The 14,398-nt window shown below is 32.2% G+C and overlaps 1 protein-coding gene across 1 annotated transcript in view; it reads right to left on the bottom strand.

Moving 5' to 3' along the window:
- Positions 1–1,370: 1,370 nt before the first annotated feature.
- The window catches only part of LOC149802906 (cadherin-related family member 2-like), a 39,563-nt gene continuing 26,535 nt past the window's right edge, over positions 1,371–14,398 (bottom strand). Inside the window, exons 18-24 of the mRNA XM_089953849.1 lie at positions 13,630–13,698; positions 13,201–13,267; positions 12,457–12,584; positions 11,457–11,491; positions 10,974–11,040; positions 8,746–8,808; positions 1,371–5,423 (exon numbers count right to left, since the gene is read on the bottom strand). Of these exons, the coding sequence (XP_089809975.1) occupies positions 5,123–5,423; positions 8,746–8,808; positions 10,974–11,040; positions 11,457–11,491; positions 12,457–12,584; positions 13,201–13,267; positions 13,630–13,698 (730 nt within the window). The 3' untranslated portion in view covers positions 1,371–5,122. The remainder of the gene's footprint in view (positions 5,424–8,745; positions 8,809–10,973; positions 11,041–11,456; positions 11,492–12,456; positions 12,585–13,200; positions 13,268–13,629; positions 13,699–14,398) is intronic.

Here is a 14,398-nt window from a genome sequence, read left to right as displayed (position 1 = left end):
GGGTTGCTACTTTGTATAATTGATAAGCACTGTAGATATATCCCAAGGAAAGTGCACATACACCGTTACAATAAACCATATTCTTGTAGGTTACTTGGTGTTGTTTCTATTTCAAGTTTTCATCCAGTCCAAATCCACAGTAATGCGAAGTTTGTTCCGTTATACATGAGAGGGGAGGTGGCGGACAGACAGCAGAAAGGATTGCTATGAAACTGGGTGCCATATTAAATTTATTTAGGAAACGGGGATTTTTAATACTTTTTAAGGGTATTTTCATACGTCTCTTATGATTAATGTGAGGAAATTCATCATGGATCTAAAACCAACAGCACACGGTTGCAAGAAATTTCATATATGCGTATCAGTGCGCCATGGGCGGATCACAATTTGATATACCAATAGTATTGATATATAAAATTGCTTTATACCAACACGTTAAAAAAATGCTATTTTCAATATATGTAGTATATATATATATATATATATATATATATATATATATATATATATATATATATATATATATATATATATATATATATATATATATATATATATATAACGTAGTTTAATATCGTATATAAACTTCTTTGATTTTTCGACTTCCTGACTGGAATAGTATCACGCTACTATATCTTTGACCCTTCAAGTATTCTTCAGATTGATCTGTCATCCAGGATGCAAGTGCCAATATGTGTTTTACAGCTAAACCTAGATTATGCGGATGTATATTATCCATATTGTTGGCTCTTAATGACCGGGGAAACTATTTTATTTATGACAATATCAACATAGAAAAGAGGTCCCGAATTATGTGGAAGTAGGACAAGTTTTACTGTTTCTACTTTTAGTTGTAACTGTGATCTGAATATGTTCTTTGGGATGTCTGATTTTCCTGACGAAATCCATGTTCCCGTTGTGTGCGGATAATCGGAGTATCGCTAATTAGAACCTTAAACTGAATTGTGATAGCTTCCAACCCCATTTCAACAGTATAGCCTCTACCATGTTTAGTGTTATTTCTACTAGCGAAACCTTCTCTTGTTCTGTACTTGATAATGAAAACATTGCATGGTTACCACATGAACCATCATTAATAATATATCTGAAATATTGTGTGTCGTTGCTAAATAATATCTCTAAATGCTAGTGACGTTCTACTGTGACAAGAAGAGGTCTTTACAATGTCAATGCATGCGCATTAATCCACTTACATATACCGTTTCCTCTACAAGTTTATGGAGAAGTAATAAAGGTGATATGATAAGTGTGTGTATTATCATGCATAGTAAACACCTTGCTAATACAAACAAAGCTCTCTCTCTTCCGAATTTATTATTTTCATGTTCTGGATCGGCAACAGAGAATAATTTGTTATTTGACATAAAAATATTTATTTTATAAGAAATATAACATAACAGTCCGGATATATATTTAACACAGTAATCATTAGATATGAAAATTGAACATAATTCTCTAGGAAAATCAAAATATCATACAGCAATGGAGATATATTAATATTCAAGAAACAAAGTGTTGCCGAATCATGTATTAATACTCTAAAGCGAATAAGTATCGGTAGCAACCACCTGCCTAAACTGCAAGCATATTTGAAGGTCAACAAAACAATATAACAATACTAAGGAAGGATCATAGGTCATACAATCCCGATGTCAACAATTCAACCACGTCGGTCAATTTTACTTAACACGATCTTTTCTATTTTACTTGCAGCCAATAACAGGTTGTTATCCGTAGCAGAGAGAGAGAGAGAGAGAGAGAGAGAGAGAGAGAGAGAGAGTGCAAATTGCAGTTCGACAATGCAAAGGAAGGATAGATCATAGGTCATACAATCTCGACGGTAATATTTCAACCACGTCAATCCATTTTACTTAGCCCGTTCTTTTCTATTTTACTTGAAACCAATAAAGGTTGCTATCCGTAGCAAAGAGGGAGTGAAAATTGCAGTTTGACAGGGTGTGAACTTAAAAATAGTCTCAAAGGAGCTAGACTACATAATATGAAGAAATACAAAGTTATAGGAAACTTTAGGGAACAATGTGATCCTTGTACAAGTACCATTTTCTAACTTAAAATGTACTGTCAAACATATTAGTATATATATTTGGAAATGCATAATAATAATAATAATAATAATAATGTAGCGTGCATCAGTTTTTGTTTCAGTTTTCCTTTTAAAAACCATTCCTTCTACGGTCATGTCAATTAAATCGAAGATTTAGATAGTGTGTACATTTGGAATATCATATTAGTGGGTAAGGCGGAAAATAATGTTTCATTAGGAGTTTATGTTTACAGTTGTAATGACAGTATAGTTAGTATTGATCATTAAAATAAAATTATTGTAAGTATAGTTCATTTATTTAATTATCAGTTTTAGAGATAAGCTGATTTGTTTTGTGTTTTGACAGATATAATGTTTAAATAAATATATTAGCATGACTGTTATCCCCATCAACTTTTAAAAGTGATGACTATTTCTTCATCTCTGTCTATCTATCTCTCCATTAGTAATGCAATTTATTTATCTGCTACACTATTATAGAACAAAAATGACATTTTGGGACTAGACCCACGGTAGTCTTTAGATATACATAAGCGGTTTTAGAATATTCATTATAACTCTTTGTGTGGGGCAGTTTTATGGGAATAGTTATTGTGTGTTAAAATCAAAGGATTTAGGGTCTTTTAGGTAGCCATTTAAAGTTGGTTTGTATCATGTTTTATATCATACTTGATTCTTTCAAAGTATGTTTCATTAACCCAAATATAAATAACTTCTTTTTATTTAAAAGTAGTCAAGAGTGGTTACCTGTACAACATATTTGGTATTATATATTCATGTCATGGCGGTATATGTAATTTTTTGTGTCCATTGATGTGTGTGAGTTACTTTGTTTACAATGTCTTTACTTAAAGTCTCATAGAGCTTCACTTATTACATGAAACGTCAAGAAAGAGTGAACTTGGAATTAGTATGTGTTTACAGTGCAGAGACACACTGTATTAGTTAACGAGAGAGAGAGAAAGAGAGAGAGAGAGAGGTGATAATCAATCAGTAACACGATGAGGTGAACACCACGTTCCAATTTAAAGAGTAATTATTTTGCTAATCCACTGCTCAAAAACTGCATGTAAAACGTGTAATAGCTTCAGAGCAACAAATTACTATGTATTTAATCTCATTCATCCCAAGGGTGACATTAGTAGATACTATTTTATTATCACATAAATTAATGTGATTGATAAACATCTACGCGCGCCGTTTATTGTTTTAGATTACCAGGATCATTTGTCACATGACTATGCTATGTGTCGACCAGCTCTATTTTAAGACGAACAAATCCCTACGTACTTCGAACTTTGCCCGTCTTTAAACGCAGTTTTTAGCTTTCAAGTTCAAGGCAAATGTTAATTTAAACATTTTTGATATTTTGAATCAAGAAAAAAAAATGAAAGCAAATTTAATTTTTAAAAACAATTTTTGCAGTAGTTTTATTTTAAATATGGATTCATAATATGAAATAATACCGTGCTTTAATTAGGTAAAATTTATCGCTTTGATTTAGTCAACATTAGGTACCTGATTTATTTGAATATAAATGATTCATAAATGTATGAATATTTCCCTTTCAAAAATGTATAGTTTTCTTTATAAAGGAGGATGAATGCGTCTTACTGCAGATTATGGAAATAATAAATGCTAGCAAAACTGTGATATTCTTAACTGATTTATGATAGTTATTAAGTCTTTTCAAGAAAAATCTACGTCCATTACAAATTGAATCAACGTTTGATAAAACAGTAATTATGCTTTTGATTTTGTGTTTATATACTAATATAAACACAATAAAGACAAGAAGGTTTAGAAAAAATAAAGTTTTGTCATAGTTTCTATTATCAGTTACAATATTTGTCATGTTGTAACATGATTGCCATCGTGGCTTAGCAGAAGATTGGCGTTAATTCTAATGTGTAAGCAATTAAACATATTCAGATAGCAAACAATCGTCTTTACAAGTGGTAAGCAAGGTAAATTCATATAATCAATATAACCATGACTCTCCGATTATACGTAATCTAGAAGTTTTATTACTACTATTATATATCTAACTATTAAAACGAAATCTGCATGAGTAGAGGTATCAGTCTGTACAATGTCAAGAACAATACCATTTTAGGGGACACATCTTGGAGCATATACTGTTTTGGTAGGACTCGTTTAATTATACACGCAGTGGGAGAAGCTGTACTCTTTTAATATTACTTATATCATATGCATGCAAAACATCACTTATCATGCAGTGCAGGTCTGTGGAAAGAAACTCGTTTGTCATACGTATGCTTTTGTATATTTGGATTACTGTGAACGTTGCCTGTTTTATTTCACTAGAATAGAAAGCATCGTTGCGTATGTAAGATTTTACCAGGCGTTTACAATTATTCATCATATAGCGCTTACAAGCGGACGAGAATTCTCAATTTTTGTACTTCATTTTTATACCTTCAAGGGCTCTGGTATAAGCAGCAGGAAACTACATTTTTTAACACATGATCCATTCATTATATTACACTACCGAACTATTGAAATATTGATGTGAACCATGTACTTACAAAATATATTCATGTTAAAACCTACTAAAACAGCTCCATAACTAGTGCACAAAAATTTTCTGTTTACATATACTAAGAGCCTTCCTCAAAGGGATCTGCAGTACACAAATTAAACAAGGTCAAAGTAAATCAATTTTTGATAAATGATGAAACATCTATATAAGTAGCAAAATATATATATAAAAACAATTTAACTTCCTTGATTACCCTCTTCAAGGCAACATACATTCTTCATATATATTACAGGTGGCCAGTATAAAAAGATCCTATTAGTAATGAAACTACCTAGTTTGGACCAATATATGTGACCAGTTTATAGAGGATGCCAAGTTAAAGAGAGTACCGTTTTGAAGTTTCTTTGTTCATGTATAATTGACACAACATTTAAACATGTCTTATTATGATTCTACAAAAAGCCATGAAAAGTTCATCGTTGGACATAAGTTATTTTCTGTTTATCTTTCAAGCATATCATTCTTCTCGGAATTTAGATTTCTGAGGTTTCAAGCTTCAAATCACGATGGAATCCGTGATTAACAAACCCAGTGACCATCTGTTCTTTATCATCTTCATTTTTACTGTGGCCAACTCTTGAGTCTCCCAGCTTGTGAATGGATCCATGTTTTTGATTCTCGTGTTCCCGTAAAGCAGCTTCAAGTGGGTCCTCTGTAGGTTTTGATACGCAATAATCCTCCCCATACATATCTAGGGTAACTTCCCTTTCTTCTATTTCGCCTCTTGGAGATAGTTTAGCATCATCAACATCATTCGTATCCAGTGAATTGTGACTGAAAATTAAAATTGGAGTATTAAAAACCAAATATAATCTTGTCGTTCGCCAATATAAAACAGTACAAGTAAGGAACTTCTACAAGTAAAACTAATCATTTTTATGAAAGGTTATTATTGAATAATAAACGCTATTGAGATAAATGTTGGCATAAATAAATCTTCAGAAAAGAAATTATTAGCAATAAATGATCGCTTTGAACCAAATCGATAGGATTACTCTAACTACCGTATGGAAATATATCAGCATGTGCCCTCATACGCCGTTATTTGTTTTCGTGTTACTGTTGAAAGAAATCTTGGCCACCACATTAATATCCGTCAAATTATCTCGAAAACAATTGGCCATTGGCCTTCAAAATTCTAATTAGAATGGCTTGGTTAAAAGGTTTAGGAAAGCCAGCTACTATTCTAGAACCAACAAAGCTAGTTCCAACTGCACGACCGTTTGGACACTACCATGCCTTTGCATTCAATAATGATAGCTTTACAATAGATAAAAAGCAAGCTGCTGATGGTTATATCATCACAACGATAGAAGTGTCGGTAATCATTGTCCATGTTGTAAATACAAGAAAAAAGATATATAAAATAGATAATAAGTTGCTTTTTGCCAGTAAACATCTCTTGACATATATATTGGTATTGAAAGCCAAATATTAAATTTAGTAGGCTTTCCCGATTGAAGACTATCATATACTTTATATAGCTCTATGTCAAAAGAATATGGAATTCCCAGATTGGAAGAAACTTCAATACATTACAACCAGACACTACATTTTCTGGCGATCAATAAACTAATTATGGAGGAAATAATATTCTTAAGAAAACATTTTTCGAGGAAAAATGGTTACGAAAAACTAAGATATAACACATTACTGCCTCATGTACAACGAAGCACGCAAATTTGTACACTTTACATACTGTGTTAATAATGTTACGATTCCTTGGTCTTAAACTAAATAACAAGGAAATGCGAAACCATTAAATTAAGAAAATTGAAAAATAATTTGTTTCTTTTAAATTACAAAGTAAACATTAAAGAGGAACTTACGATATTGCGAACTAAATCCCAAATAATCCAACCGAGTCAAAACATACAGAATGATCCGAGTAAATTCCAATAATCCTGAAATGTGCTGCTATACTAATAGCCTTAATGCATCAGAACGATTTAATCCAGAATATTTTTGAATGCATTCAGATCAATAAATAGTGGTTCCTTCCATACTGAACTTAAAATAGGAATGATTATATATATATATATATATATATATATATATATATATATATATATATATATATATATATATATATAAACTAGTTTTACTTGACGTATGATACAATAAATTGCCCCTAAATGAGGGTCATTTTAAATGACCATCACATATTGAACATGTTCTCTTCTAGAACATTCCGTGTTCGTGAGTAATGTTAGGTCTTGAGATCATATCGAAGTCAACATCTATAGAAATTTTTTAACTTTCATTAGGCCATAATGCTAATCCCAATTACATAGAAAAGGCAATCACCCAATACGAGTTTGTTATACTTGAAATAGTTATATTAGTCGTTTTATCGTCACTTCCTTAACTTTTACATCTGCTAACTGTACTTTGTATTTTGATATTATTAGGATTTCCTTTTGATAGTTTGGTTGCTTGTAGTAGAGTATAAAAATAGCACCACTAAATAATTCAGGGTCCTTAATCTTCGCATCATGTCCTTGTAACTGTAAATCCTAAAGTTATTCCTTAAACGTGCTACTAACTAACGCCTGCCCCGTTGCAATAGTGGGATTATTTGCAGTAGTGTCACTATGACTTTTGTTAATAGATTAACTTACATAATAAAATATTTTTGTAATTGTAAATCGTTTCCATGTTTCCACACGAGCAGTGTACTCGACTTGGCTTAAATCGTGAGCTAAGTTGTTATTATTCACATCCTCTAAGCTGAAAGCAAAACTCAAACTGTCGTCGTTTTGGATTAAAAAAATTATTTTTAGGTGAAAATGGGACTGATGGCAAGGACACAGAAAATGAAGAAGCTGAACGTTCTATATAAAGCTCAATATTTGTTTATATAATCCTTGGATTCATAGATAATTTTCCGTGAAAAACATACTGCGATATGCGATGACAATTAATCCTATATTTTGTTATGCATATGTGTGTGGACCTCCTGATTATTCATAACATTGTTAATGGCAGTATAGATTTTCATGCAATTCGTAGCGACCATTGGACTCTTTTTCATAAACCTTTGAAGACCAGCGGCTCAGTTATTTTCATAACGTTTGACAACCACTTTTGTATAAAGTTTGCGTCAGTGGCTCGGTTTTCTGTTCAAAAATATTTTGACTACCACCCTCTGGCCCGGATTTTATCATCATAATTTTGACAACAATGGCTCAATGGCTGAATGTTTTCTTATTATCTACACTTAGTTCAATTATTGAAGAGACTTTGAAGATCAATGTCTCGTGGTTTTTTTCATAAAATTTGGAGGCCATCGGGTTGGGTTTGGTCCTGAAACTGTGGCAAACACTGGCGCAGAATTTCCTCTTAAAGTTTTGAAGAGAACGCGCCCATGCATTTTTGTTTGCTACGGTTTGAAGGCTGATGATTTAAAGTCCCCAGATGTATTTAATTTTATGGCCAGTGGTATGGTTAACAACCGACCAGGACATTGAAATTTCATAGATTGATTTTTAAGCAGAAAGCTCTGATGATGATATACACGATTCACAATGATCATTGATTTTAGGAACCATAAACGTGCCACAAATGTTCAAAAAATATCTTCACAAGAAAAGCAATGAAGACCAATTCAATGAACACGTTTTTTTTATATAAAATAATTGAAAGAAATGATGAACTATTGTTTTTATATGTAAAGCTAACCTTATAATAACCGATACAATTATTTATCCAGACTTATCTGATGGTGGGTGATATTTTAATTAGATGGATTGCAAATTTAAAATAGAAAACTACCTGATACGATTTTGACCCTTTACCTTAGCTTTATGTCGATCTTTCTTCATATATGGTTAACAGTGAAATAGGCAATCTGTCGTCCAATTATATTGGCTGAATAAGCTTACCATTTGATTGGTTAGTTCAGAGCAAATGGTATGAAATGATTGGAAATATACTGATTTAATCTGTTGGACAAGCATTTAAGAACTACTTCAATCCTTTTGTAACAATCTGTTAAAGATTGTTATTATACTGATTTGTAAAATATATAATGTTTATATCTCCGACCCAAACGGTTTAAGGTGGCAAAGTAAAATTATCAATGATGTATATGTACCTCGTAGCATCGATTTCCTCGTACACTGGTGGTGCACATGCAGTGTTAAGCAGAGGATTTTCCCTGCAATAAATGAAGCAGATAGCTAAAGACTGAATGATCATGACAAGCACTTCATTTAGCGATTATTACCAATAAGTGAATTATTTTTTCAGCATTTATTAACAAAAAGAGGTACTTATTTTCTTACGGATATTCATAATATTATATATACATATGACAATATAGTCCGTCACAAAAGAATTCTCTGTCCAAAGTATGTCTCAAAAAAGAAAAGGGAAACCATACTAGATTTTAAAATGGCGTCAATCCCTGTAACATACTGTAAATTTTTTTTTTTCGTTTCTCACCTGTCTGGTTTGTGTCTATAACATAGCCTCCACGTATGTTATACAGATGGTTTGAGTTCTCCTTATTATACATGATACCTGCTGCGTCAGTTCAATGTAATTGAAGACACATTCTAAACTGAGAATGCAATCAATCATAAATGTGTAAACATTTCAATGAATGACTATTTATTTGTATTCTGAAAGGTCAAATATATTGATTGATGTTTAACATGTATGAAAATCCCATATTTTTGGCTATTATAGATGTATATCACATATTTTCTGAATAATGTTTTTCAGAAGTATTTTCTTTCCCTTTAGCGCAGTCAATGTCGGATAGGTTTTGAAATGGAAGGTGAGGATTTCGAAATTTAAGGAAATGAAATGGCAAAATAGACGGTCGATATGGTCATCAATAGGTCGATAGAAAATAAAAAGTATTAAAAATTATAAAAAATATTGAAAAGAATTACTAACGTCATTACTAACATTTCTGTACACTTAAATGCTGAAGCACAACTAGCTTCATCTTGCAGTTTCAGTCAGTTGTCATTAACATTTTGATAATAAATTCGTTTTAGTAGCAAGATTACCGTGAACTTCACAGTATATGACCGGACCATTTCAAATAGTCCTCTATGTAGGCTATAGTAGGGAATGGTTCACTCTGGAGATTATTGACCAACGGGTGGCAATGAAATGACCTGGTCCTTTAGACAGGGTGAGCAATCTTCAACTAAACTTACTTTGCAGAAAGCACTTTGTTTTCTTTTAGACTTGCCATGACCAAGACTATGACTTCTGACTTGTAAACCTTATAATCTACCATTTGTGTAAGTCATATTTAAGCTTCGATACATGTACACGGCCGAGAACTCAGTCTGGTTTGAAGAAACTATTTTCTTTTTAAACAGCGACCGTAACCATAAATCTTTTGACTCCAAAAGCGACAGATCTCTTCTTAAGAGTAAATACGATCTACTCAAAATTGGTAACTCTATGTGTTTTACAACTGTATCGTGTGGAAATAATTTGTATTTTAAGCGCGGTTCTTTTGAAAATCTGGCCTTTTTGGCCCAATATTAATACATTTATGTCTTACTCCAGATGCAAGCCATCCGCATATTTGGTCCAGGTATATGATGTAGAACTATTGTTATCATGGAAACCATTTTACTTCTTTAAGGTACAATGAGCATAACCTTTTGCCCTTTTAACCCAAAGACTGACAATTGTTCGTGTCTACCCTAACTGAAAACCATTTAGGACGTTTTATTTAGGCATGTTGTGTGAACTACTCTTATTATGTGGCAACAACTGACTTCTTGCAGTCACAGTGACCGTGTTCTTTGATTATTTGTAAAAGAAATGGATACCATCCTTCTGGTTTACAAATACTCCACAAAGGTTGATAAATTGGTAACAAACATATGAATAAATACTTCACCAGATCATGATATGGTCAGCTTTTACATATAAAATATGAAAGGTCTCATCGGCTGTGTGCATTTTTTAGACGTTCACCAATGGATAGAGACATATCTGTGACCACCACATAACAATTTCAGCAACGGTACATCGTCAACTTAGAAATATTTTTATATTATATATCTTCGTAAAGAAATTATTAGTATTATTAGTAAATTTATTTTAATTAATAAAATATTATCCCTTCCCGCGTGTAAAGCCTTAGTATGTATTTTGGTCTAGGCTACATTTCTTTAAGATTAAAATGTAATCTATTGACATTTGCTCGTTCCCATATATGAGACCCTTTATATCCGGGGTAGAGTGGGTGCGATTACCTAATATTTTCATGGTAAACGTGTCACGGTTCATGAAAGATTTTAATATTAGCAAAATTGAATAGCTTCAATGAAATCTGTATATACGTACTTGTATGCATACATGTTACTTCCTGGAGTGATGAATTCATCTTTCTTTTTGATGTTAATCTCTTTCTCTGTTCAATAAAAAGAACACAAATATAAATGATACAATATATGGGTCATGATTTGTTTACTGTTAACATTTCACTAAATAACAAATGGTATTACTGAATAAGGCGATGACGCACATGTTGTACGTAAATCAGTAAACTGTAAGCCATAGAAGTTAGTTCTGACAATATTCTTGCAATTAAGTTTAGAGCATACGTTATGTCATGACAAGTTTTATTTTTATATGTTATTATTTATTAGAAAGTATAAAATTATAAAAGTCGTACGTTCTTTTTCATGAAAATATGTAGTACAAACAATGTATACAAGCCATTCTATGACTTATGGTCTTTTGTTGGTATTTAATTACACGACGACGAGAAAAGTTTCAAATCTGTTAAGAAAATATTTTAAAACATTCATTTTGCTTGGAACTTACCTGGTGGCATTGCAGCCCTGAGTTTTCTTTTATACCTAATAAATAAAAATGTGTATTTGTCAGCACATAAGACATATGTTTGTTCTTATGATAACCCAAGTAAGGTTTAAGTGGGTATTCTGAGTAATGACCTATACATGTTTGTGTTATGCGCATGCCTTCCGAAATTAAGATCGACATGTTATGACGATCTGGTTAACATTTTCATGCAAAATGCTGAATTGGATACATTACTGGTTGCAGCCATTGCACGAATACAACGGGACACAATTGTGATGTATCGTTGAAGCTTCAATAATTCTTCATATACGTAAAATATACAAGGCTTAGGTTTACTGACTGATAGTCTTTTCAGATATAATGTGTTAATTGCGCTCATTTAATGTCAACGTCTTCTCTAAAGGTTTGCGAACATTCTGTCCTTGGAAAACAGTTTAATTAATATATTTTAATTATATGTATATTGCAATTTCATTAATAGAGATCTGGAACGCATGAAATTAGAAGAACACTACCAAAACTATGAATTCTACAAAAGTTTAATAACAATTTAAGAAGACGAGTGCTTTCAAGTATTTTCAAGAAGATACAATACCATGTTGATAAAGATATCGACTGAGAGTAATTGCTTTACTTTCCTCTTCCAAAAGCTCGTGTAAGAGAAAATTGCTTCCGCGACAATTTATATGATATCCATATTAAACTAAATATCTTTAACTTTAAAAACATACAATAATCTTTTGAAAACTAACTGATCACGTGACGTGAAGATCTCTCTCTCTCTCTCTCTCTCTCTCTATATATATATATATATATATATAATTGAAATAGTAAAAAAGATCCACATTACTGAAGTTCTAAAATGCTAATTGTTGTACGTAATTGATAACAAAGAAAAAGAATAAATACACAATACGAATAAACATATTCTTAACATTTATAACTGGAAATATAAAGATCATGTTCACGTTTAAATTCAAGTCCAGGTATACATTATGACCTGTTAGAACTGGAAAAGAACATATATCCAACGATGAGAACCACCAATGTTAAAAGGGCAATCACCGCAGCCATGACATATATCGTTTTAGATGATTCGTCCTCTGCATTCCCAGACTTCAGGCTTGACTGTAGAAAATAAAATAAACAACAATATTTTCCTAGTGATTAGCTTTGTAAGTCTCATTTATCTGATATTATTATTATTATTATTATTATTATTAAAAGACATCGTAAATTTCAAGACTGTCGTATATTATAAATCTGAAATTAGTTGCAATAGATATAGTACTTGTTGTTGTACGATGATAAAGGGTGAGTGCGATTTGGATTTGTAACGTATCTTTAACGATTTTTCAGTCATATCGCAACGATGTCTGCAGAGTGACAGTTTAAAGTGATTTCTAGCACTGGGGCATCATGTCTCAGACACGTAGCATGATGTCCCACCCAGTCACATTATCCTGACACAAGGCCGACAACTCATAACACTACCCTCATAATGAATGATCACCAAACCAGGCAGATGCTAGTCCTGGGGACTGAACCCACGACCTTACGCATCCGAGACGGACGCTCTAATCCCTAGGTCACCGGATCGGTTAAAGAGGGTGAAAAGGAGAAGCAGAATAGATGAGTGATGATACTAAGGTACGGTTCCCCAAACATCTATAATAATTAAGAAGCTTTAATACTTCTAGATCTCATCGTACAGATGAAGCATGCACTAAACTTGTGTACTTACTTCGATACTAACGATGTTGTACCTCATTCTGGCGTAGTACAATTTATCCGCATATTCATCAAGCAATCTGAAAAAAGATTTATTTTTAATAGTTTGCCCTGCAGTAGTTTGTTAGTTAACGTCCTACATAGACGTATATAAATAATAAGTTTGGATTTCATTGATATTTGATTAATTCACTGGATACATCATGGCACAATAGTTCATACTGATGTACAGCCGTTGAGGTCTGAAATAATCAACTCACATGAAATTGTCTTGCAATTTAAATGACGTGATATAACCCAGGCGTAGGAGTTGGACAGGGAACGTACACCCATTTATACTGAACAAACTTATAACACACATGCTTATTTCATACTCTTTACATCATATATTCTTTTTATCTTTCGACCTTAACATCGTACCACTGAATTGCCTGTTTAATACCTTTTTGCTTCCTCGGCTGACAATACTTTATTGTATTTGTGATCCTGGATGTGGAAAAACAGGTCGGTTCTGAAATTTAACATAAATAAGTTTACAGTGAAGTTAATTGATGACTCATTATTAATAACCAATATTTCATGAATTCTTGTATTTTAAATAAATCTGTGTTATCATTTAAAATAGGATTAGTTTAGAATAAACTAAACTAACAGAACACGGTAATACAAAAGAGTGTCAGTTGTATTATATTTCCAGTTGGCTACATGAGAGATGCATGAGCACATCCTTTTCCGGATGTATGTTAATTTGTCTCTGACGTTCTAGACAAGAAAAGGAAATTCATTGTTTGTCCACTTACATATATTGGTGCCACATTTGAACATTACATCATCTGAGTAAATATCTTTAGGTTTGAAATTGAATTCTAGTTTTATTCTTGTAAATAAAGTGATCATTTAGATTCAAACAAGCGCAAAGCTTTATGTTAGACATTAAAATTTGTGACCGGAGAAACACAAATATTTAAATCCAATAAACAAGTATGAGCATCATCTGTGATTGGCTATAACTAAACAAAAATAATAAGTAAGAATTGATACTTTATCTGAGAATGTTAAGATATGCAAGTCTGTTTTAAACTATGTTCAAATAATAAATAAGAAAGCAATGTATCCACTGAGCTTTCTGTCTGCGCCTAACTTAACATAATGTACCAGAACTTAATCTTTATAGAAATCTAAAACAAAGTATCAAATATGCAGTTGCGCTG

This window comes from Sinohyriopsis cumingii, chromosome 3 (assembly GCF_028554795.1).
Source record: "Sinohyriopsis cumingii isolate HCF-2022 chromosome 3, ASM2855479v2, whole genome shotgun sequence".
Classification (NCBI taxonomy): domain Eukaryota; kingdom Metazoa; phylum Mollusca; class Bivalvia; order Unionida; family Unionidae; genus Sinohyriopsis; species Sinohyriopsis cumingii.
The sequence above is the reverse complement of the archived record's forward strand: the minus strand, read 5'-3'. Positions and strand labels throughout refer to the sequence as shown.